This window comes from Pristis pectinata, chromosome 30 (genome assembly GCF_009764475.1).
Source record: "Pristis pectinata isolate sPriPec2 chromosome 30, sPriPec2.1.pri, whole genome shotgun sequence".
In the NCBI taxonomy this organism is placed as follows: Eukaryota; Metazoa; Chordata; class Chondrichthyes; order Rhinopristiformes; family Pristidae; genus Pristis; species Pristis pectinata.
This window is the reverse complement of record NC_067434.1, coordinates 3,081,396-3,107,762: the sequence shown is the minus strand read 5'-3', so window position 1 is coordinate 3,107,762 and position 26,367 is coordinate 3,081,396. Positions and strand designations below refer to the sequence as shown.

Here is a 26,367-nt window from a genome sequence, read left to right as displayed (position 1 = left end):
GTTTGCTAGCTGGTTCGGGAGGGTTTAAACGAGATTGCGAGGGGGATGGGAACTGGAGGAGTAGGTCAGAGGAAGAAGGGGATGGGGAAAAGTCAGATCTAACAGGTAGAGAGGCTTTGAGGAAGGAGAAGCAGAGTACAGGCTATAAAAGCAGAAAGGTGGACAGGCTAAAGTGCATTTACTTGAATGCAAGAAGCATCAGGAATAAGGGAGATGAATTGAGAGCTTGGATAAGTACATGGGACTACGATATTGTGGCTATTACAGAGACATGGCTGACACCAGGGCAGGAATGGATATTGAATATTCCTGGTTTTCAGTGTTTTAAAAGGGATAGGGAGGGGGGGAGAAGAGGAGGAAGGGTGGCAATACTGGTCAGGGACACTGTTACAGCTGCAGAAAGGGTGGATAATGTAGAAGGATCCTCTCTAGAATCAGTATGGGTGGAAGTTAGGAACAAGAAAGGGGCAGTTACCCTCCTGGGAGTATTCTATAGGCCCCCCAGTAGCAGTAAGGATACTGAGGAGCAGATTGGGAGGCAGATTTTGGAAAGATGTGAAAATAATAAGGTTATTATAATGGGAGACTTCAACTTTCCAAATATTGATTGGCACCTGCTTAGTGCCAAAGGTTGAGATGGGGTGGAGTTTGTTAAGTGTGTCCAGGATGGATTCCTGACACAGTACGTTGACAGGCTGACTAGAGGGAATGCCATATTAGACCTAGTTTTAGGTAACGAACCGGGTCAGGTGACAGATCTATTGGTGGGTGAGCATTTGGGGGACAGTGACCATTGCTCAATAACCTTTAGAATTGTCATGGACAGGGATAGGAGCAAAGAGGACGGGAAGATATTTAATTGGGGAAAGGTGGATTATGAGGCTATAAGGCGAGAACTTGGGAGTATAAATTGGGATGACATTTTTGAAGGGAAATGTACTATGGAGATGTGATAGTTGTTCAGGGATCATTTGCAGGATGTTAGGGATAAATTTGTCCCGGTGACGCACAGAAGGAATGGCAGGGTGAAGGAACCGTGGGTGATGACAGAGGTGGAACAACTAGTTAGGAAGAAGAAGGCAGCATACATGAGATGTAAGCAGCAAGGATCAGACAGGGCTCGTGAGGAATATAGAGTAGCAAGGAAGGAACTTAAGAAGGAGTTGAAGAGAGTGAGAAGGGGACATGAAAAGATTTTGGCGAGTAGGGTTAAGGAGAATCCCAAGGCTTTGTTCTCATACATGGAGAGCAGAAGGATGGCTAGAGTAGAGGTAGGTCCGATTGAAGACAAAGGTGGGAAGATGTGCTTGGAAGCTGTGGGAGTGGGTGAGGTTCTCAATGAATACTTCTCTTCAGTATTCACCAAGGAGAGGGGTCTTGATGACGCTGAGGACAGTGTTGGTAAGGGTAATGTTCTAGAGTATGTAGATATCAAGAGAGAGGATGTGCTGGAGTTGTTAGAAAATACTAGGACAGATAAGTCCCCGGGGCCTGACAGAATATTCCCCAGGCTGCTTCGGGAGGAGATTGCTGAACCATCGGTTAGGATCTTTGAGTCCTCGTTGTCCACGGGGATGGTGCCGGAGGATTGGAAGGTGGCGAATGTTGTCCCCTTATTCAAAAAAGGTAGTAGGGATAGTCCAGGAAATTACAGACCAGTGAGCCTTACGTCTGTGGTGGGTAAGCTGTTAGAAAGGATTCTTAGAGATAGGATCTATGAGCATTTAGAGAATCATGGACTGATTAGGGACAGCCAGCATGGCTTTGTGAAGGGAAGATCTTGCCTCACAAGCCTGATAGGGTTCTTTGAGGAGTTGACCAGGAAGATTGATGAGGGTAGTGCAATGAATGTGGTCTACATGGATTTTAGTAAGGCATTTGATAAGGTTCCACATGGTAGGCTTCTTCAGAAGGTCAGAGACCAAGGGATCCAGGGAGGCTTGGCCGTGTGGATTCAGAATTGGCTTGCCTGTAGAAAGCAGAGGGTTGTGGTGGAGGGAGTGCATTCGGATTGGAGGGCTGTGACTAGTGGTGTCCCACAGGGACCGGTTCTGGGACCTCTACTTTTTGTGATATTTATTAATGACTTAGATGAGGGGGTGGAAGGCTGGTTTAGCAAGTTTGCAGATGACACAAAGATCGGTGGTGGTGTGGATAGTGTGGAGGGCTGTCGGAGCTTACAGAGGGATATTGATAGGATGCAGAGCTGGGCTGACAAATGGCAGATGGAGTTCAGTCTGGAGAAGTGTGAGGTGGTACACTTTGGAAGGACAAACTCCAAGGCGGAGTACAAGGTAAATGGCAGGATTCTGGGCAGTGTAAAGGAGCAGAGGGATCTGGGGGTTCATATCCACAGATCCCTGAAAGTTGCCTCACAGGTGGATAGGGTAGTTAAGAAAGCTTATGGGATGTTAGCTTTCAGAAGTCGTGGGATCGAGTTTAAGAGCCGCAAAGTAATGATGCAGCTTTACAAAACTCTGGTTAGGCCACACTTGGAGTACTGTGTCCAGTTCTGGTCGCCTCATTATAGGAAGGATGTGGAGGTGTTGGAAAGGGTGCAGAGGAGATTTACCAGGATGCTGCCCGGATTAGAGAGTATGCATTATGAGGAGAGACTAAAGGAGCTGGGGCTTTACTCTTTGGAGAGAAGGAGGATGAGGGGAGACATGATAGAGGTATACAAAATATTAAGAGGAATAGATAGAGTGGACAGCCAGTGCCTCTTTCCCAGGGCACCAATGCTCAAAACAAGAGGACATGGCTTTAAGGTAATGGGTGGGAATTTCAAGGGAGACGTCAGAGGGAGGTTTTTCACCCAGAGAGTGGTTGGTGTATGGAATGCGCTGCCTGGGGTGGTGGTGGAGGCTGATACATTGGTCGAGTTCAAGAGATTGTTAGATAAGCATATGGAGGAATTTAAGATAGAGGGATATGTGGGAGGAAGGGGTTAGATAGTCTTAGGAGTGGTTTGAAGGTCGGCACAACATGGTGGGCCGAAGGGCCCGTATTGTGCTGTATTGTTCTATGGTTCTATGGTATTCCTGAGGGAGTGGCGTCAGCTATCCACACTAATAACATGAATTGGCCTGACCACACACAACAAGCCATGAGGAGGGCCCTGGTCCACTTCTGGAGTAATGGGCACGATTCAAAAGCCACAAGGGTAAACAGGAAATGGTCCAGAGACCCCCTCGGCCCCGACCTACCTACTCACTCTGATAATACAGGATATCAAATGGAACCGCAGTTTTGCGTTCCAGGAGGGGTTGACCGGTCTGGTAAGGGGTATCCAATGCACCCCAACGACCCAAGAGCCCCAGCATACAGACCCCCTTACAAGCCACCACCGCCCCCTTGTGATTACCCAGGACCCAGGGGACCCGAACAACCCGCACGGGCGAGCGTCAGGTCAACAGGATGCTACCTTTGCAGGCACCTGACCACTGGCGGCGAGACTGCCCCCACAACAGCCAACGGCAGGCTAGACCCCCTGGTAAATGATGACCTTTTTCAACTAGCAACCCGCTTTCCGCCTGACTAGCTGTGGGAAGTAGCCATTCCATGTACCCTACCCTCACCGATAACCCAGACGATGAACCCATCATCAATTTATTAGTTGAGGGAAAGCCGATGCCCTTTATGATAGACACGGGGGCCAATATCTCGACCCTCGAAGCTTCTTGTATCGCCCAGCATGATCTTAAACTGTCCACGGCCACGGTTTCACTGAGCGGGCTGGAGGGACACGAAAGGTCCTACCCCTTAACTGAACCTTTACAAGTGGGATTTGGAGATCAGGAATGTCTGATCCAATTCACAGTCACCCCAGACCTGGGGGTTAACTTGGCCGGGAGGGACCTGTTCTGCTACCTCCGACTCAAAATACAATGCCTGGATGAAGGAATTACCATTACTGGCCCTAAACCCCATAGGGCCCTCTGGATTCACCAGCTTCCTCAGTGGTGGACGGTGGACTTCACGAACGGAAATTTTGACCCACCCCTGAAGACCCCTGACCCGCATGTGACGCTAGCTTATGACCCCACAGGGGTCTCAAGAGAGCTAGAAGTTTTATATGCTCCCCTCCTGGGTAGCAATGGTGACTGTCACTATTTTAGGGGAAGTAGCGGGTAAGGAGGGGGCAGCACTTTTAGTTCAAGTGCCTAATGAATTGTAGAATCAGCCAGGCTTGATGTCCCCTCACATTACCCTGTCAGTTAATGAGGGTCACAAACCGAAGGAGCTGGGATTCCTAGCCTACGGACTTGAGGCACAGGCAGACACAGGCCTTTACAGGGTTCCCCAGATACTGCCAGAAGGGACCCTGACTTATTACCTCACCCCTTTCTTGGTGACAGGCTGTTTACGCCACCATCAGCCCCACCGACTCCCTTTGGATGAGCGAACCCTCGATTTATGGGCCGCGTCGAAAGCTGAGGTAGGGTTCACCCCAGTGACCCCAGTCGAAATCCGTGTAAGACCAGGAGCACAACTGCCTTCCGTCCCACAGTATCCCCTTCGGAGAGAGGCAGTTGACGGAATAACCCATTTAATAGATTCATTCTGCAAACAGGGCATCCTGGTTCCCTGCCAATCACCCTGCAACACCCCCATTTTACCCGTCCCCAAACCTGGAGGGACGGAATGGCGCCTAGTACAAGACCTGTGTAATGTCAATGATATAGTGGAACCACTGCATCCCGTGGTCCCGAATCCGGCCACCATTCTCAGCAGCATCCCTGCCGACTCTCGTATTTTTACACTTGTGGATCTTCAGCATGCCTTTTTTGCAATTCCCCTATCTCCTGAATCGCAGTACCTGTTTGCTTTCACCTTCCAAGGTTAGCAATACACCTGGACGCGTCTCCCGCAAGGTTTTATACACTCCCTGACTATTTTCTCCCAAGTTTTGCATAAACAACTCCAAGGGTTGCAACTTTCTGACAAATCCACCGTTGTCCAGAATGTCGATGACTTTTTATTGGCAAGCCCCTCAGAGCCCACCAACATCACGGACACCAACAGACTACTTAACGCACTCCATTCTTGGGGATACATAATACCTCCACAGAAAGTAAAACAAACCCGATTCCAGGTGAAATTTCTGGGCACCCTTTTAAGTGCTACTGAGTGGCAGCTCACTCCTGAACATATTGCACCCATCATTGCTACCCCACCGCCTGCTACCCCGAAGGGTATGCGCGCATTCTTAGGTCTTAGGTTTCTGCAGGCAGTGGCTACCTAACGTGGCCCTCCTTACCAAGCACCTCACACCCCTGGCGTCAAGCCAGTCCGTGGGACCTTTTGAACTTACAGAGGAGCAAAAGGAGGCCTTTGATAAGCTCAAACAGGCCCTTGCCAGCGCCCCAGCCCTGGGACACCCTGTGTGATCACCCATTTCAGCTTTTTGTGAATGTTCTGGAGGACTGCGCTACAGCCGTCCTTACTCAAGCCCATGGGGATAGAAAAAGACCGGTGGCATATTACTCCACTCGGCTGGACCCAGTTGCTAGGGGGCTCCCGCCATGCTCACAGATGCTTCCAGCGATCTACTCCCTGGTAACAGCAGCCTCCAGTATAACCCTGCAACGGTCAGTAGTTGTTTATTCCTCCCATACCGTAACAGCACTCCTGACCTCCCATCAGACCCAACACCCTACCCAGGCCCGCTTAAACTGATATGAGGTAGCACTCCTGAATAACCCACTCCTCTCCTTTGTATACTGTACCACCATTAACCCTGCCACCTTTCTAAAGGCCCCAGAGGATCTTGCAGATCCACCAAATGACTGTTTAATGCGTAACTACTTTTTGACTGCACCCCGTCCGGACCTTTCGAATAAGGCCTTCCAGTCAGCAGACTTAAACCTGTATGTCGACGGTAGTTCCTCCATTTCCGAACAGGGAACCCGCCTTTGTGGCTATGCCATAGTGAACAACTCCCATGTTGTGGAGTCTGCATCTTTGCAGCCCCCAGTCTCTGCCCAAAAAGCAGAACTCTTTGCCCTGAACAGAGCTTGTATTTTAGCCAAGGACAAAGTAGCTAACATCTTTACTGATTCTCGCTATGCTTTTGGAGTTGTCCATGATTTTGGCTAACTCTGGGCGCACAGGGGATTTCTGACCTGTACAGGTAGCCCTATACAGAATGCGGCTTATGTAAAGAACCTCCTCCAAGCCATCCTCCTCCCTAACAAATTGGCGATCATTAAATGCTCAGCTCACCTCTCAGACGCCTCCCTAGTAACACAGGGCAATAACAGGGCAGATGCAGAGGCTAAATTGGCAGCACGCCAGGGGTCTAAAATCGTTTCGACTGCGGAAAAACAGGCAGTTGCTTGCAAGCCAACAATAACAACGCTTGCCAGACATGGTCAGACAATAACCAGACATGGTCACTGTGCAGTGCTTACAGGGGGACGCCCCTGACTCAGAAAAACAAGTGTGGAAGGCGCAAGGGTGTACGCACTCTGAGCCACATGGCCTCTGGACTACTCCAGTCAGTCAAGTATGTATACCTGATTCCTTGTTACCAGTGCTTATTGACTGCCTGCATTCTGACACCCACCTTGGCAAGGAGGGAATGAGTAACATTTTACTACGTACCTGGTGGCACCCCAGATTGGAGGAAGCAGCACAAGGCAAAATACGATCGTGTTTGATATGCTAACAAACCAATGATGGGAAAGGGGTGAGGTGCACCCCAGGCAAAACCCCCTTGCCAGGTGGTCCTTTTGAATGCATACAACTCGACTTTATTGAATTACCACATGGACATTGTTATAAGTACTGTCTTGTTATTGTTGATGTATTTAGTAGATGGATTGAAGCTTTTCCAACCACCAACAATAAGGCCTCAACGGTGGTGAAGTTATTGCTTACAGAGATCATACCAAGGTTTGGGGTACCCCGACGGATAAGTTCAGACAATGGTCCCCACTTCATAGGGAAAATATTTATTTTGTGCAAGGCACTGCATATCGAACCTTGCACCTATGACACTCAGGCAGCGGGTCTAGTAGAATGAGCTAGCAGCACCCTGAAGAATAAATTAACTAAATTAGTATCAGACACAGGTCTAAATTGGCTGAAGGTTCTCCCCTTAGCACTATACCACATGAGAATTACCCCCCACTCGGCCACTGGGGTGTCGGCAGCTGAAATTGTCTATGGAAGTCCAGGAAGAACCCCATGGGATGCTGACACCCAGCCTCCCACCCAGGTTGACCTTAACATCATGGGGGATGAACTACAAAGGTAGTTCAGACAATTTGCGTCCTCCCTAAAGTTTCTTCATTTGCAGGTGGAGAGTGCCTTTAAACCACTGGAAGGACAGAATGCGGAACTGCCTGACCTGGAAATCGGAAATTCAGTACTGATACGAGATTGGGAGCGCCCCAAACTGGGACCTCGGTGGAAGGATCCCTTCCATATACTACTCCAAACTCCAACAGCTGTGAAAGTACAGGGCCAGGAACACTGGATTCATCTGAGTGACTGTAAACAATGGCCGCCAGAAGAAGAGTGATGTTTCTTAGTTTTGGACTCCTTACCATTACCGGTACCCTTGTGTGGGCGTTAGAAGATAATTTGTCTTACAAAGCACATATACAACTGCATGGGAATCGCACTGTTTGCTACCCCTTGGCAGAATCAGTGGAAGGTCTTTTTGTAGCCACACCAAACTGGAGCCCCAGGGCTCTCTTAAAATATGAATACTCAAAAACAAAGTGCATGGGGCAGACGGGAACTTACGGGAGGGTGCTGCCGGGTAAATGCTTGCAAGGAATAATAAGAGATCCTAGGAGCACAACTAGCTACCAGTCCTTCTCCTGCTGCTTCAACGGTAAAGGATGGGGTTGTGGGATAGCGATCGTACAGCACATGATATCATGTGCCACCGCCACTTGTACGGAGAGAATATGTGGATTTAGGGGGGATGGTTTAGGTGTGAGTGTGCCACCACTAGGTGTGTTAAGTTACTTGCAGGGGAGTGATGGGTTTGTGGGGAAGGGAACAGAACCCATGTAAAATTGTCTAATGTCTCTTTAGAATGGCTAACCAGGGAGAATTACCTGAGAAAGCATGGGAGAAATGTTGTTGGTATTCTCAGATGCCCAGTCCACAGCAATCAGGTAATGTAACCTGTTACCGGGCTAAGGAAGGGCATGTGTTCCTTTTTAATGGTACTTACACTACCGCCACCTCCACTCTGCCAGCCTGGTTTGCAATGGGAACAATCGGGCCGGTCACAGTCCCCTGCCCCCAGAAGGCTCATGTCCGACAAAGACTTGTGGTGCGGTCAGTTAATGAGGAATTCTGTGAGGACTGGAGGGATCCTATTACATTGGGATCTCCCTTATCGTCGTTAGGCTATGGGTTTCTGAGTACTCTCTCTCTGGGGGGTTCGGCAGGAACTATAGCCGCAAAAAACTGGAACTACCTTATCTGTGGACTGGCCGTGCTGGGATACAGTACCATAAAGGGCCTGGAGGCAGTGAACCAGGAACTGGCGGAGCTTCGACTTTATGCCCAGCAGACCCGGTATGCTGTGGACTATCAGTTGGCTCAGCAAAGAGGAGTATATGCCATAGTAGGCGACAAGCATGTCACCAGTGTGAGAGATGAGTCCTACAGTTTCCCATGCCATTCAGGACATTCAGAAGCAGGTAGATAGCTTTAGACAGGGACTTACAGGAGGGGCGGGTTGGTTGGGGTGGCTACTAGGAGGGTCGTGGGCATCATACCTGCTGCATGGAGCGGTGGGGCTAATCATTACTATTATAGTATGCTGTGTGGTGCTGACCTGTTTAAATACCTGTCGCAAGGTCCTTGTTAATAAACTCTCGGCCCTGTTCTCGGTGCCCCTCTAGATTATCATGAAGTGATAACAGGAGGGAATGAGCAAGTAAAGGGTTAAGAAACTGTGAGTGACTGTAACTGTACATATAATCGACGGAAAAATAACTTGCAAGCAAGAGCAGGCAAACTGACTCAGGGCTAGGTGATAATTGTTGTGTCCGGGACCTTGGTGGCAGGCCAGTATACTAGACGATAAGGGTGGTGGCTGTAATAAACAGACTGGAGGAAGCTTGTTTTAAACAATGAAGGTGAGACCTGTCTTTGAATCTCTTGATTGTAAATCAATTATTTTGGACAATGGGTGCGATGTCTGCCTTTGGATCTCTGAGGCCTGACCGAAACTCATGGAGCCGAGTTCATTAAGTGTGCGTGACAATATCTGTATAAATTACTGCCTGCTCGTTTGGACTGTGGAGACCTCGGGAAGCGACTCTCAACAAGTGAAGAGACCCCTCCCTAGCGGTATACTGCTAATAAACGCGTTTTATCGAATCAACCTGGTGGCACTGTGTTACTTTGCAGTGGACAGAAGCGGGAACTTAAAATCGGGACAACAATTTGGGTTTCCCCCGGGTGCTCCGGTTTCCTCCCACATCTCAAAGACATGAGGGTTAGTGGGCTAATTGGCCACAGTAAATTACTCCTGATCTATGGTAGAATCTGGGGGTGGGGGGAGTTGATGGGAGAGTGTGGAGAACAAAATGGATTACTGCAAAAATAGGTGGTTGATAGTCATTGTGGACTCATTGTAGTCATTGTGGGACAATGGGGCTGTTTCTGTACCAACTCTCTCCAGGACCACCACTACTTTTAAAGGCAGTGAGTTCCAGTCTATGACCCCTCTTCATATACCTGCTGTACTGTCTGCCCAATACTTTAAAGCTGTATTCCCCAATTCTTGAACCACCCACTAATGGGAATATTTTCCTCTATTTATCTCAGCTCAACCTATTAAATCTGTCAACTTTTGTTTCAAGAAGAACTACAATTTCTCCAGCCAGGCAGACACCCCTCATTCCTGCAGCCATTCTGGGGAATGTTTTCTACACCCTCTGCAGCACCTTCACATCCACAAGGCGATCGATATTACAGTCGCAGACTAAACAGTATTTCCTTTACAAATTCAGCATGATTTCCCTGCTTTTGTATTCCAAGACAGTTATGAAGCCTGCAATCCCACATGCGGTACCAGACACATTCTCAACATATCCTGAAACTTTCAGAGAATTTGCACGTCTGCACACAAGCCCCTCTGTTCACGGACCCAAGAGAACAGTGCTGTTTTGTCTCTTCATTCTGACAGAACGTACCACTTCACATTTGTGTATGAATGTTCATCTGCCACTCTGGTACCCATTCCCGCAGGCAATCTATAGCATCTTGCAGTCAATTGCTATCTCCTCAGTGCTTACCACAACACAAAATGTGGTAGTTTGCAGATTTTGGAATTCAAACCCACACATTTAGATTCAGGCATAAAGAATGCAGGGAACTGCTCCTCCAGGGAACACCACTGCCTACCATCTTCCAGTCTGGAAAAAAGCCTTTGCTGTGGATCTCTGCTTTCTGTCCTCGGGTTTATTATTTTTCCATGCTGTAATTAACTCTTTTATTCCTTTGGCCTCAATTTGCTAACAAGTTTTTGGTGTGGGACCTTTCCATCTTTGACATCTGTACAGATAACATCGACTACATTCCCTTCCTCAACCTTCTCTGTCATCTCATCAAAATTATATTTGGTCAAATATGTTTCACGACGGTAGGTTGGTTTGACTTTCTTTTACCAACTCAGAATTCTCTAACCAGCTATTTTTTTTCATTGATTTAAGCTTCCCCACATCCAAGCTTAAATTGACTGGCCAGTGGCTGCCAGCAATGTCCAAAACTCCGTTCTTGAGCGAGGGGTTCACATTCGCCATTTTCTAATCTTCTGGCAATTAGAAACTGGAAAATTAGAGTCATAGAAAAAATCATAGAGTTGTACAGCACAGAAACAGGTCCTTCAGCCCACGTCCACACTGACCATTGCACACACCTATACTGGTTCCATTTACCCACACTGGGTCTGTAGTCTCTCTGCTTGGTGACTCAAATGCTTGTCTAGATACTTCTTAAATGCTGTGAGAGTCTCTGCCTCCACCTTCTCCTCAGTCAGTGCATTCCAGATTCCAACCACACTCTGTCAGACCTCCCACTTATCTCTCACCTTATAACAATACCCTCACCATGGGAAAAAGATTGCCCGCCCTGTCTATCCCCCTCATCATTTTGTCTCTCTCTTTCCGATCACTCCTCCACTGCAGGTAAATCAAACCCAGCCTATCCAGTCTCTCCTTATAACTGAAATACTCCGATCCAGGCAACATCTCGGTGAACCTCCTCTGCACCTGCTCCAGTGCAGTCACATTATTCCTCTAGAATGAACCACTTCACACTTATCTGGGTTGAACTGCATCTGCCACTTCTCAGCCCAACTTTGCATCCTATCTATGTCCCTCTGTAACCTCTAGCAGCCCTCCAAACTATCCACAACACCCCCAACCTTCGTGTCATCCACAAACTTACTAACCCACCCCTCCACTTCCTCATCCAGGTTGTTTATAAAAATCACAAAGAGTAAGGGTCCCAGTACAGACCCCTGAGGTACACCACTGGTCACCGACCTCCACTCAGAATATGACCCCTCAACAACCACTCTTTGCCTTCTGTGGGCCAGCTAGTTCTGGATCCACACTGCAATGTCCCCTTGGATCCCATGTCTCCTCACCTTCTCCATAAGCCTTGCATGGGGTACCTTATCAAATGCCTTGCTGAAATCCATATACACTACATCTACTGCTCTCCCTTCATCGATGTGCTTAGTCACATCCTCAAAAAATTCAATCAGGCTCGTAAGGCAGGACCTGCCCTTGACAAAGCCATGCTGACTATTCCTAATCATATTATACCTCTCCAAATGTTTATAAATCCTGCCTCTCAGGATCTTCTCCATCAGCTTACCAAGCACTGAGGTGAGACTCACCGGTCTATAATTCCCTGGGCTCTCCCTACTCCCCTTCTTGAATAAGGGACCCTGAAATCCCTCTGTATATCAACACTATTCAGGGTTCTGCTATTAACTGTGTACTTTCCCTTTACAATTGATCTCCCAAAGGGCAATAGAAATATCAACCAACAATATCTGAAGGCCCTCTCCTGGTTTCTATTCTAGGTACTCTCCTACACTCTGTACTCCTCAGTGGTCTCTCCTGTTTGCAGTTGCCTGTACCTTCCACGAGAGCAAACGTTTTGGGCATTGTGATCATAATTTTGTATGTTTCAAGGTCATTATGGAAAGAGATAAGGATAGTCCAGGGCAGGGCCCATTTGAAAGACATGAACTGGCAAAGGTAGATCAGGAGCAGATGTTTGTGGCTTGAAAAACATCTTAAAAAGTGAGAGTCTTTTAAAAGGGAGATAGTGAGAGTTGAGGGCCATCGTGTCTGCGTAAGGGTGAAAGGTAAGGATAGCAAGACCGAGCCTTTGGTAGCATCCTCAGTAAGGACTGATACAAGACAATCACTAATATTTCTGATGATGCCCTTAGGCTCAGCGCATCCTTTCTTGGTCGAATTTCTTTTTCAATATGTTCTTTCTTTTAATTTTCTTCCTTGTCTTCTAATGTACTGTGCTGGTGCTGCAAAAAGCCAATTTTCATGGCATTTATACCCTGTGTATATATGCCTATGACAACAAACTTAAACCTGAACCTCAATAGCATCACGCTTCCTCTGATCAAGCACTTACCAGTCACGATTCTATAGGAGTCTTTGGATTCCCTTTTACGTTGACTGCTATGTATTGTCATAGCTCTCCCTTTGTCAGTCTTATTTCTCTATTTATTTCCCTTCAGAGTTCCCGTGTTCAGCCTGGTTCTCACTTAAATTCTTCATCAGAAGTGCGTCCCGTACCCTTTTACGTGGCATCACTTTCTCTAACTCTTGTCTACACAAAGTACAGACTTTAGTTTCCTTACCTATCCCACATCTGGGAGGGTACTTGGCTGGACCTGAACAGTCTCCTCTTCAGGTGCAGCTTTGTCCAGCTCACCTTCACATGCGGCTTCCCGCCAGTGTAGTTGAGATGGCTCCAACTGTTCACTGCACTTCTGCTCTCACCACCTGCTCATTCCACCAAATCCAACCGACTCCCTGGTTTGCTCATATCGCCCTGGGCAGTCTACAACCCAATGGCAAGAACATTGACTTCTCCAATTTCAGGTAAACTTCTCCCCCCCATCCCTTCTCTCTCCTCCTGATCAGTCCCTCCTACACCCACTTACATCAGCCTGTGTCTTCCCCCTCCCCCACCCCTCCATCTGCCCATCACCCACACAGCCCTCCCACTGGGTCCCCTCCCCCACTGTTCCCACCTGCCCTCCCCACCTCCCTCACTTGGTTCCACGCTCCACTGTCCTCTCCTATCAGACTCCACCTTTCACCTCCGTCCCTATTCCCACTCTCCCCTCCTCTATCTGCCTATCACTCCCCATCACTTGCCAGCTCTTGATCCACCTGTTCCCCTCACTTCTTTATGATGGCTACCTTCCCCCATCTGAGTCTTGACCTAAAACATCGACTGTTCCCCCCACAGATGCTGCTCGACCTGCTGAGTTCCTCCAGCATTTGGTTTGTTGCTCCAGATTCCAGTATCTGCTGTCTCTTGTGTCTCGATCCTCCATAATCTTTGACACCTTCAACAGGGTTCCACACCAGACATCCTTCTCTCCCCACCCTTTCAGCATTCCAGACCATTCCCTCTATGACTCCCTGGTTCACACTTGCATCTCCAACCACACCCACTCTCCTCACAGCGCCTTGCCATACAACTGCAGGACACACAACACTTGTCCTTTTGTCCTGTCCCTTCCCCCCACCCAGGGACCCATAAGTCCTCCCAGCTGAAGCCCTTCCACTTCCTTCAGTTTGGTGGTCTTCCCAACACTGCAGAAACCAAACGCAGATTGGGTGTCATTCTGCAGAACACCTCCATTCAGTCCCCTGCATTCTTTACCCTGGCACCAGGCAGACAATGTGATACTCTGTTGATGGTACAGAATCACCTCTGCCCTTACTGCTGACACAACCCCTCATGGCCCAGCTGCATTTCCCCACTGCACAGTTTTTTGCCCCATGGTGCCATGTTTTGGACTGTACGCCTTCACCCTCCTCCCAATCTCTAATCCCGAGGGCTGGTGTAATTATGGCCATTTCAGATTTCCAGCCTCTACAGCATTTTACTTCTGTATTAGGGCATTAGGGTACTCAAGCGTACATGAAACATTTTTAATGTTGTAAACCTCCCAAGGTATCTTAGAGTTATCAGGCAAAGTTTGTCACCAGGTGATTTCAGGAGGTGGTGGGTTTAGTAGGGGTGGGACCAAAACGTGCTCAACAAGTGAATGGATGTTGGTATGAGTTGGGAATCCCCAGTTCTGGAACAGTCCCAGCAGATTGAAGGTGGCACATGTAATGGGGCTGTTCAAGAAGAAGGAAGAAGACATAGCGAATAACAGGTTGGCCCTTTTCAGGGAAACAAGGTACGGCAAAAAATATATAGTAACATGAATTGGCATGGGTTTATAAATTGAAATAAACACAGTTTTGTAGACTGAAATTATATTTGACAAATTAGTTTTATTTGAGGATGTCACCAGCAGGGTGGATAAGGGGGATCCAGTGGGGATCCAGTGGAGATCCACTGCATCTTCAAGAGGTAAGGGAAAGGGCTGTAACAGCCCGACATAGTTGGGAGCAACACATTACTGTTGATTAAAGGATAGGAAATGGTATTTGGAATAGATCCTTTCACAAGTTGTCCGCCTGTTACTAGAACACAAGGATTGGAACTAAACCTCAGATATCCACAATATGTTTAACGACAGTGGAGAATCTGAGTTTAAGACATCCAAGTTTGATGGTGTCACATGGGAGAGCAGAGGGGGTTCAAAAACGACATGAAGGCACGTAATGATAAAATAAGGGCTACAGTGGTAGATCTCCAAAGGAAATAAGCGAGGGCAACTTGTTCATACACCCAGGCCAGAACTAAATAAATATAAAGAGACAACAGAACCATCTGTACAAAACCTCCCCGCCGCTTACCATTACTCCCTGTTCGACTTCTCCCTCTCTCTGGTTCCGCGTTTGCACGGCTGCTGTGAGGCGGGCCCCGAGTGGCTCCGTTTCCTGCTCCGCCTTCAGTGAGCCCTGTCTGCGGTCGAGGAGCGGCGAGCAACGCCCGAACTCAAGTTAGGGCCGTGAGTGGGGCAGCGGCGAGTGTCCCGGGGAAGTGAGTGTCCGAGGTCGTGAGGGGGGTAGTGAGGGAAAGGCGAGTGTCCGGGGTAGTGAGTGAGGGGGGGGAGGTAGTGAGTGAGGGGGGGGAGGTAGTGAGGGAGAGGCGAGTGTCCGAGGTAGAAAGGGAGGGAGAGGCGAGTGTCCGGGAGGTGTGAGCGAGTGTTGGAGAGGCGGGTGTCCCGGGCCGTGAGGGAGGGGAGTGAGGGGGCGGCGGGTGTCCCGGGACAGTCAGCCCTCTGTCCAGTTGTCGCGGACCTTCCGAGATGTATTTCTACAAACACCAGCGGGCACAAGTCAGCTGCTTCTTCAAATACGTTCTGTTCGGCCTCAACATCATCTTCTGGGTAGGTGCGGGTATGTCGCGGGTCGGGTCGGGTCGGGTGGGGTGAAGCAGCAACAGCTGCCCTCGCCATCCGCAGCTGGGGCAAGGACGAGCGGCGTGGAGCCAGACCTTGGTTCGCTGCATGGTTTGGGAAGTGTGGCGTGCCCCGCAGGGTGCGGTGTGTGCGGGCGCACAGGAAGCGGTGTAGCCCGTCCTGAGGCAGCTCCAGCCCGGGACTGGCCCAGCCGAGCACCGCCCCCCCGGTGTTCACACCGACCTCTCCGTGACGCCACTGAAATCTTTCACCCAGTTGTTCTTGCATCGTGCTGTGTGGAAGGTGAGCGAGGTCTTCCACTCGGTGCGCGGAGTGGCCTGGAACCGAGAACCGAGACTGAGATCCTGCAGAGAGGGTTTTGGTGGGCGGCTGACGAGTTTACAGAACAGGTTCCCGCAGAGGGAGAGCGGCAGAGTCGTCGAGTCACATCAGCGAGTCCGCGCCCACCGTCAACTACTCATTAACACCAATTCTACACCCCCCCCCCGACTCTGCCCCTCACAACCCCCCCCCCCGACTCTGCCCCTCACAACCCCCCCCCCCGACTCTGCCCCTCACAACCCCCCCCCCGACTCTGCCCCTCACAACCCCCCCCCCCGACTCTGCCCCTCACAACCCCCCCCGACTCTGCCCCTCACACCCCCCCCCCGACTCTGCCCCTCACAACCCCCCCCCCGACTCTGCCCCTCACAACCCCCCCCCGACTCTGCCCCTCACAACCCCCCCCCCACCCCCCCGACTCTGCCCCTCACAACCCCCCCCCGACTCTGCCCCTCACAACCCCCCCCCCCGACTCTGCCCCTCACAACCCCCCCCGACTCTGCCCCTCACAACCCCCCCCCGACTCTGCCCCTCACAACCCCCCCCCGACTCTGCCCCTCACAACCCCCCCCCGACTCTGCCCCCTCACAACCCCCCCCCGACTCTGCCCCCTCACTCCCCCCTCACTCCCCCAGACTCCCCCCTCACTCCCCCAGACTCTCCCCCCAGACTCCCCCCCCCAGACTCTACCCCTCACAACCCGCCCCAGACTCTGCCCCTCACTCCCCCCAGACTCTGCCCCTCACTCCCCTCTCACTCCCTGCCCCAGACTCTGCCCCTCTCACTCCCTGCCCCAGACTCTGCCCCTCACTCCCTGCCCCAGACTCTGCCCCTCACTCCCTGCCCCAGACTCTGCCCCTCACTCCCCCCAGACTCCCCCCCTCACTCCCCCCAGACTCCCCCCCTCACTCCCCCCAGACTCCCCCCCTCACTCCCCCCAGACTCTACCCCTCACAACCCGCCCCAGACTCTGCCCCTCACTCCCCTCTCACTCCCTGCCCCAGACTCTGCCCCTCACTCCCCCCAGACTCTACCCCTCACAACCCGCCCCAGACTCTGCCCCTCACTCCCCCCAGACTCTGCCCCTCACTCCCCTCTCACTCCCCCCAGACTCTGCCCCTCACTCCCCCCAGACTCTGCCCCTCACTCCCCCCAGACTCTGCCCCTCACTCCCCTCTCACTCCCTGCCCCAGACTCTACCCCTCACTCCCCCCAGACTCTACCCCTCACTCCCCCCAGACTCTACCCCTCACTCCCCCCCAGACTCTACCCCTCACTCCCCCCCAGACTCTACCCCTCACTCCCCCCCAGACTCTCACCCCAGACCCCCCTCACTCCCCCCAGACCCCCCTCACTCCCCCCAGACCCCCCTCACTCCCCCCAGACCCCCCTCACTCCCCCCAGACTCCCCTCACTCCCCCCAGACTCCCCCCCCCTCACTCCCCCCAGACTCCCCCCCCTCACTCCCCCCAGACTCCCCCCCCTCACTCCCCCCCGACTCCCCCCCCTCACTCCCCCCAGACTCCCCCCCCCTCACTCCCCCCAGACTCCCCCCCCTCACTCCCCCCAGACTCCCCCCCCCCCTCACTCCCCCAGACTCCCCCCCAGACTCTACCCCTCACAACCCGCCCCAGACTCTGCCCCTCTCACTCCCTGCCCCAGTCTCTGCCCCTCTCACTCCCTGCCCCAGACTCTGCCCCTCACTCCCCCCCAGACTCTCCCCCCAGACTCTGCCCCTCACTCCCTGCCCCAGACTCTGCCCCTCACTCCCTGCCCCAGACTCTGCCCCTCACTCCCTGCCCCAGACTCTGCCCCTCACTCCCTGCCCCAGACTCTGCCCCTCACTCCCTGCCCCAGACTCTGCCCCTCACTCCCTGCCCCAGACTCTCCCCCCCCACTCCCCCTCAGATTCTGCCCCTCACTCCCCCTCACTCCCCCCCCCAGACTCTGCCCCTCATTCCCCCCCCCCCCCCCAGACTCTACCCCTCACCTACACACTCGGGGTAATTGACAGTGGCCAATTAACTGACCAACCCACGCGGCTTTGGGATGTGGGGGAAACCCATGCGGTCACAGGGAGAACGTGCAAACTCCACACAGACAGCATCCGAGCTCAGCATCGAACCTGGCTCGCTGGAGCGGTGAGGCAGTAGCTCCATAAGCTGCACCTCTGTAGATAGGGATGTTAATCGGGAAAGTTCAGACAAAAGTCTGGAAGGTTTTTCTGATGTCTCCATAGTTTTTGTTTCTCTTCCCAATGAACCACAGACAAAAATAGTAAGTTGAAGACCAGGTGAGTAAACTTGGATTGTAATCTAGTTGTATTTGGAGGAATGGATGACCTGAACATCAAGCAGTACAGCACAGGAACAGGCCCTTCGGCCCAGATGTTGTGCCAAACTAATTAAACTAGTAAACACCTAACTAAACTAATCCCTTCTGCCTACTCAATGTCCATGACCCTCCATTCTCTGCACATTCATGTGCCTATCTAAGAGCATCTTCAACGCATCTATCGTACCTGCCTCCACCACCACCCCGGCAGCACATTCCAGACACCCACTGCTCTCTGTGTAAAAAAAACTTGCCCTGCACATCTCCTTTGAACTTACCCCCCTCACCGTTAGTGCATGCCCTCTGGTATTAGACATTTCCACCCTGGGAAAAAGATACCAACTGTCTGTAATGCCTCTCGTAATCTTATAAACCTCTATCAGGTCTCCCCTCAGCCTCTGCCACTCCGGGGAGAACAACCCAGTTTGTCTAACCTCTCCTCATAGCACATGCCCTCTAATCCAGGCAGCATTCTGGTAAACCTCTTCTGCACCCTCTCTAAAGCCTCCACATCTTTGCTGTAATGTGGCAACCAGAACTGAATGCAATACTCCATATGTGGCCTAACCAGAGTTTTATGAAGCTGCAACATAACTTCCCAACTCTCGAATTCAGTGCCTCAACGAATAAAAGCAAGCATGCCATATGCCTTCTTTACACCCTGTCAACCTGTGCAGCCACTTTCAGGGAGCTACGGAGTTGTACTCCAAGATCCCTCTGTACAGCCACACTGTTAGGGGTCCCTTTACATTTGACCTGGCTGAGTTATTTAACATGATGAAGGTCATCACTGGGTGAATGTGGAGAACTATTTCTCCGAATGTGGGAGTGCAGAGCAATTAGAGTTAGGCTGTTCCAGGAGTGAAATTGGGAAGCATGTTTCATCTGGAAGCCGTTGGGAATCTGGACCAGCCTGGAAGTCAGAGCTTGTTGGACAAATGCCTGTGATAATTGCGTTCAGAGCAAAGATGAGGGAAGGAATTTGGAAATAAGTCGTGATGTAATTAAATGGTTGGACTGGATTGATGGGCTTTGTATTTCTGTCCCTTCCTTCTGAATGGGGACTGTTGTGCAGTGGACAGACAGCTGCCAATAACTACAGGCTGTGTTTACTGAGTGATTCCTCCCCAGTATTTGTTGGATGCAGCAAACAATCAGCATCTCATTGTGGCCTGACCATCTGAAGATGTGCTCGTGAACTTGAAGATCATGGCTGCTTCTCTGAGCAACACATTGAGGGAGGTGGGGCTATGAATGTCGGTAACTAACCTTGCTAATTATAGGCTTGTCTATCTAGTGCATAAACTGTAGATTACGGTTATCAGCAGAAAGTAATGTTGGCCTCGCTGCAGCCCACACGTTCAGCGAGTCCTGCTGCATTGCACATCCAGCCTTCTCACTGGTGTCTCCTGACTGGGTGTGTGATCTTGAGTGACTTCTGTGAGATCAAATGCAAGTGGTGATAAAAGCTCCCCTGCTTAAACCGAGAGTTATTTACAGAGAGAGTGTGTGAAAGAGAGATATCGAGGCACCAGCTTCACTTCCTTTAACACAATGACTGGCCTTGACTGTTCCATGCACTGTATTTCCTTTCTGTGCTTGAATAAACTTTCAGATGATGTTCCAACATTCCTAACACTCAAGTTAAGAAAGCTCTTTTTTTTCTCTCACTGGAAAGAAAAGCTTGCCCTGGTTCTCACTAGACATTCTGCAGCTTCTGGCTTCAAATGTTGATTAAAAAAAAAAGCATCATCCTAACTGAACCGGATATTAAAGAGGAAGTGAATCTTACGAGCAAGGTAAACAATTACTGTGAAAGATAAAAGAAAAGGCCTGGACGTTGGTTCAGCCCGGGGAAGGTGCAGAGTGGGAGGTATTGGAGCTCCAGGCGACGGGAGATTGTTTCACCACACTGACCCGGACACAGCTGTGGGGAGTAACAGGATGACTCATGGTGTAGGATACCCAGCCTCTGGCCTGTGTCCTGTAACTGCAGTGTTCATCTCAGTTGTCTCATTATGTTTCTGCTCAGTGGGTCATCAGAAGGATGTTACTGATCTGGAATGGATGAAGTCCTGGGGGTGGTGGTTGGAGACTCTCATTAGAGATGTCTCTGCACACTCCTTATGGGTCATCAGTGTGATTTGCCACATAAGATCCAGCCATAATGTTGTTCAGGTTTTGCTGTGCACCTGTACGGACTGCTTTAATATCTGAGAAGTTCCAAATGGAATCAAACTCAGTTGTCATCAGTGATCTCATGATGGAGGGAAGATCATTAATGCAGCTGTGGTTGGGTTGAGAACTCTGCCCTGAGGAACACCGTAAGTGATGTTCTGGAATTAAAATTGGCTGTAGTTGTTGGACACCAATTTCTTCTGAAAGGTTTGTCATATGGTATGTTATAAATATGTGTTGTTTGTCATATATATAAATGATTTGGATGAAATTGTGTTAGGGTGGGTGAGTAAGTTTACAGACAGCACAAAGATGGGTGGCAGTTATGGATTGCTTAGAAGATTGCTGAAGGATACAGCGTGATGTAGATCAGTTGTAGTAATGGGCGGAGAGGTGGCAGATGGAGTTTAATCCAGGCTAGTGTGTGGTGTTGCACTTGGGAGGTCTACCATAAAGGGAGAGCACATAGTTAATGGCAGGATCCTTAACAGTGTTGATGAACAGAGGGATCTTGGGGTTCAGGTAAATGGCTCCCTTAAAGGGGCCACGCAGGTTGATAAGGTGATCAAGAAGGCGTATGGTATACTTGCCTTCATTAGTTGAGGAGTTCAAGAGCCAGGAAATTATGTTGCAGCTTTATAATGCTGGTTAGGCCACATCTGGAGTATTGCTTTCAATTCTGGTCGCCTCATTACAGGAAGGATGTGGAGGCTTTGGGGAGGGTGCAGAGGAGCTTTACCAGGATGCTGCCTGGTTTGGCGGGCATGTGCTATGATGAGAGGTTGGACAAGCTGGGGCTGTTTTCTCTGGAGCGGCAGAGGCTGAGGGGAGATTTGATAGAAGTTTATAAAATTATGAGGCATACATAGACAGCCAGTATCCTTTTCCTGGGATTGAAGTGTCTAATACTAGAGGGCATGCATTTAAGGTGAGAGGGGGAAAGTACAAAGGAGATGTGTGAGGCAAGTTTAGAAAATAGAAGCCCAGTCTACATTATCTCTCCTCATAAGAGTAACCCACCAAAATGTCTCTCATACTCAAAACCTTTTAACAATAAAGGCTAACGTACTATATGCTTTCTAACCGACTGCACACCTGCGTGTTAGCTTTCAGTGATTTGTATACGAGGTGCCACTTCCTCTTGTAGACCAGGACTTTTCAATCTCTTCTCATTTAAAAAAAATACTCTGTACAGTGTTGAAGGGAATAAACATTGAAGGTGGTGGATGTGACAGTCAAGCAGGTCACTTTGTTTTCGATAATGTTGGACCTGCACTCATCTAAGCATGTGTGAAATATTCCATCACGCACCAAACGGGCCTTATAAATGGTGGGAAGACTTCAGGGCATCAGGAGGTGAGTCACTCACCACCGGATATGTGACTTCTGACCTGCTCTTGTAGTGACGGTATTTCTGTGACTGGTCCAATTGAGTTTCTCATCAGTGGTGACCTTCGGATGTTAATGGTGGGGAGCTTGGTAATGCCATTGAATGCCAAGGGTACGTGGTTAGGTTCTCTTGTTGGAGATGGTCATTGGCTGGTATGTTACTTTGTACATATCAGCCTGTGCCCGACTGTTGTTGAGGTGTTGCTACCTGCAGGAATGGGCTGCTTCATTTGCAGAGGAGTTGTGAATAGAGTTGAACGTTGTGTGATCACCAACAGACACCTCCATGTCTGACCTTTTGCTGGAAGGAAGATCATTGAATGGGGAGGCTCCTTTGCCCAGGTTTGACAAGAGTTCGCATGGTCCAGAGTTAAGGACTTGCAGGGCACCCCCTTCTGAATGGACACCTGGACTGTGATGATATTTCAATGTACGTGTGACTAATAAAGAAATCTTATCTTATATTGTGGGACATTAGCTGTAAGACATGGTTCTGTGAACAGCCATGCCAGGCTGGGAGAATTGGTGGGGCTATTTATGCCAGGAGAGAGATTTCACCAAGACTTTGTAGGGTTGACTTTTGCTTCAGTTGTGATGTCTGGTTCTGGTGTCAGGGTTCGGTTATTGTTACTACATTTAATAAGAATAAGTTGAGTGTTTCACTTGTGATACGAGAGCCAGCTGTATTGATCAGAAGCTGATGTCTTGCATTGGGCTGACCAGGCAAGGAAGGTTTTCTTCTCTACTGGACATTGTGAATTACATTCTACTACGCCTGAGGTCGTCATTGCTCAAGGCAGATCTTTATTTCAACCTATTTAATTAACTGAGTTTAAATTCTGCAACTGCCATGGAGGGATTTGAACTTGTCTCCAGCCAGTCCAGTAACTTCACCAGTTTGCTGCTGCTTTTCCTGCTGGGACTCCAGCGAGACCACCCCTCAGCGACGTGTATGAGTGATTGTCTCCTTGCCCGTGACAGTACAGGTTAATTTTAGAAGATGCGCACAGACGTTCACTGGGCAGGTTCCTGCAATGGAATGGCTGCACCAGGAGGTAAGATTTGACCGAACGCACCAATGTTCTCTGGGGTTTTGTAAAGTATGAAATAAAGTTTAAAGTGCTTAGTCTATAATTATAGATCTCAGATTAAGGTTCTGGCCATGCAAGACTAAGATTTTTACACTCAAATGTTTGTAAATTCTTCAGTACAGGGGCTGTGGTTCATTGTTGAACATAAGACTTTTTGGATGTAGCTGGGTGAACACCATGGTCAGCGTGGACTAGTTGGGCTGAAGGGCCTGTATCCCTGCTGTACTGCTCTATGACTCTATGTAAAATCTTCATGCAGATAGAGCAGGATACTGGATCAGGCACTGGATCAGGCAGAGCAGGCTTGTGGGGCTGCGGGGCTTACTTCTTGTATAACAATAAAGCTGTGATATCACGTCAACCTTTGTAATCAGGAAGGATGTAATATACAGTTGGAAAAAAGGAGCAGGCAATTCAGCCCTTTGAACCTGCTGCACTATTCAGTGTGATCATGGCTGATCATCTGAATTCAGTCCCCCGCTCCAGATTTCTTCCCATATCCGTTCAACCCTTTAGATTAAGAACTGAATCTAACTCCTCCTTGAATATATTTAATGATTTGGCCATTGGCAGCAGAGAATCCCCCCTCCCCTGTAGCCCTGTACAGTGTTACCTGTGTGGTAATTCCCCACTGAAAGCCATGTTGGACCTGCCCCACTGGTCCTCCAGCCGTGCACTCCAGCTTCTAATCCTCGTGTCGCTTTTGGTTCCTGTTGTCATCTTTAATCTTAACCTCTGTCTATATTAAGTACCTCCCATCAGAAGCTCCCCTGTTCACATAACCGACCTCCCTCAGCCCTGGAACCCTTTTGATATTCCTCAGTGCACCTTCTACAAGGCTGCCACATCTTTCCTGTGGCAGACACAGTCCTCCAGTTGTGGCACAGTCAAAGTTTATAAGGTTCTTCATGACTTGCTCGCTTTTGTATTCTATACCTCTATTTATAAATCTCAGGATCCTGCATGCGTTTTCAAGCCGGTTTTTCAACTTGTCCTGCACTTGCCCTTCAACTTATTGTGCCCACTGGTTTACACTGCATCTTATTCTTTCCTCCAATGTGTAACATCACATTTTTCTGAGTTAAATTCCATCTGCCACATGTCTACTCAATCCTCCTGAAAACTGATACCATCTGCCTCTCTATTCACTGCATGTCCAAGTTTTGTGTCATGCAGGTTTGGAGGTTGTGTGGTCCTGGTGATGACACCAGAAAACTACACTCCACACAATGGCCTTTCATGACTATTCTCTGCTTTCTGCAGCTTGGCCAACTTTCCAACCACACTGATGCAGCCCCTTCATTCTATCGGGAATTTGGTCTTGATGACAAGCTTATTATTTGACCCGCTTTACCTTTTCATCAAACAACTCTTATCAAGTTGGTTAACACATTGCGCCTTTAGAAAATCAGTGCTGACTTTCCCTGATTCCTACTTGTCCGAGTGACTGCTAATTCAATCCCTGTTTGTTGTTTCTATGAGTTTCCCCACCAGTGAGATTAAAGTGACCTGTACGTACCCGGTTTAACCTGCACTCTGAACGTGGGTGTAGTACTTGAAATTGAAATTCTTCAGTCCTCTGGCATTGTATTTCATTTCAAAGATTAAGACCGGACTGGGAATTAGGAGCCATAGTGCTTAGATGGGGTGGATTTTGTTATGTCTTCAGGAAAGTTTTGTCAGGCAATATATACTGCATATAGAGGGCCCTGCTAGGGAGAGGGTAAAGCTCATCCTACTGTTGGGAAATGGGGCAGGACAAGTGACTGAGGTGTCAGTGGGGAAGCACTTTGGGACCAGTGACCATAGTTCTATTGGTTTTAAAATAGTAATGAAAAAGGATAGATCTGGTCCACAAGTTATCATAGAAATCGGGGCAAAGCAAATTTTGATGATAGTGGACAGGAACTTGCAAAAGTTGACTGGAGTAGGTTGTTTGCAGGCAAAGGGACCGGGCAAATGGAAGGCTTTTAAAAATTGAGATAATGAGGGTTTAAGGTCTGCATGTTTCTGTTAGAGTGAAGGGCAAGGCTGGCAGGAGTAGGGAACCCTGGATGACAAAGAGATGAAGCTTTGGTCAGGAAAAAGGGGGCATGGGTCAGGTACAGGCAGCTGGGATCAAGTGAATCCCTGGAGGAGTGCAGGAGATGCAGGAGTGTGCTCACGAAGGAAATCAGAGGGCAGGAAGGGGGCATGAGATCGCTTTGGCAGAGAGGATGAAGGAGAATCCAGAGAGATTTTATAAGTACGTTAGGGGAAAAAGAATAACTGGGGGGAGTATCGGGCCCCTCAAAGACCAAAGTGGACATCTTTGTGTGGAGCTGCTCAATGGACGAGCTCCTCAATGAATATTTTCCCTCTGCTTTTACTGGAAACTCGGGAGTTCATGGGGATAGTCCACATTACAGTAGAGGAGGTGCTGATCGGTTATGAAGGTAGAAAAACTTCCAGGACCTGATCAGGTATTTTCAAGAAAAGTGTGGGAAGCTGGAGAGGAGATTGCGGGAGCCCTGGCTGAGATCGTTAACAGCGGGGGAGGTGCTGGAAGGCTGGAGGGTAGCTAATGTTGTGCTTTTATTTAAGAAAGACTGCGAAGAAAAACTTGTGAACGCTAGATCAGTCAGCCTCACATCTGTGCTGGGTAAGTTATTGGTGGTGATTCTAAGGCATAAGATATACAATTACAAAGACGAGTTGATTAGGGATAGTCAGAACACTTTGTGCGTGGGAGGTCATGTCTCACGAATTTGATTGTGTTTTTTGAAGAAGTAATTAATAAGGTTGATGAGGGCAGGGCAGTAGATTGGGTCCATTGCTGTTTGCCATCTATATCAATGATTTGGGTGAGAATGTACAGGGCATGGTTAATTAGTTTGCAGATGGCACTAAAATAGGTGGTGTCGTTGGCAGTGAAGATGGTGTCAGGATTTACAGAGGGATCTTGATCAGCTGGGTAAGTGGGCCGAGGAATGGCAAATGGAGTTTAATTCAGCTAAGTGTGAGGTGTTGCACTTTGGGAAGTCAAACCACGGTAGGGTAGGACTTTCACAGAGTATAGAAGTTGGGATGTCATGTTGGTGAGGCAGCACTGGAAATTTGTGTTCAATTTTGGTCACCCTTCTGTAGGAAATATGCCATTAAGCTGGAAGAAGTGCAGAAAAGATTTACAAGAATGTTGCCAGGACTCAAGGGACTGAGTTATAGGGAAAGGTTGGACAGGCTGGGAGTGTAGGAGAATGAGGGGCGATCTTATAGAAGTGTATAAAATCATGAGGGTGAATATACACAGTCTTTTACTCAGGGTAGGGGAATCAAGAACTAGAGGGCATAGATTTAAGGTGAGAAGGGAAAGGTTTAATAGGAACCTGAGGGGCAACTTTTCACACAGGGTGATGTGTATATGGAACGAGCTGCCAGAGGACGTGGTTGAGGCAGGTACAATATCAACATTTAAAAGACATTTGGCTCAGTACATGGACA

General features: G+C 49.3%; 1 protein-coding gene and 1 long non-coding RNA gene across 2 annotated transcripts in view; one reads left to right on the top strand and one right to left on the bottom strand.

Moving 5' to 3' along the window:
- LOC127584768 (uncharacterized) overlaps nt 1-15,205 on the bottom strand; it is a 67,362-nt gene extending 52,157 nt beyond the window's left edge. Inside the window, exon 1 of the long non-coding RNA XR_007958429.1 lies at nt 15,006-15,205. This is a non-coding gene — a long non-coding RNA (uncharacterized LOC127584768). The remainder of the gene's footprint in view (nt 1-15,005) is intronic.
- A 110-nt stretch (nt 15,206-15,315) lies between these two features.
- Nucleotides 15,316-26,367, top strand: part of LOC127584760 (tetraspanin-14-like) — a 48,040-nt gene continuing 36,988 nt past the window's right edge. The window contains exon 1 of the mRNA XM_052041693.1: nt 15,316-15,541. Within this exon, the coding sequence (XP_051897653.1) occupies nt 15,461-15,541 (81 nt within the window). The 5' untranslated portion in view covers nt 15,316-15,460. The remainder of the gene's footprint in view (nt 15,542-26,367) is intronic.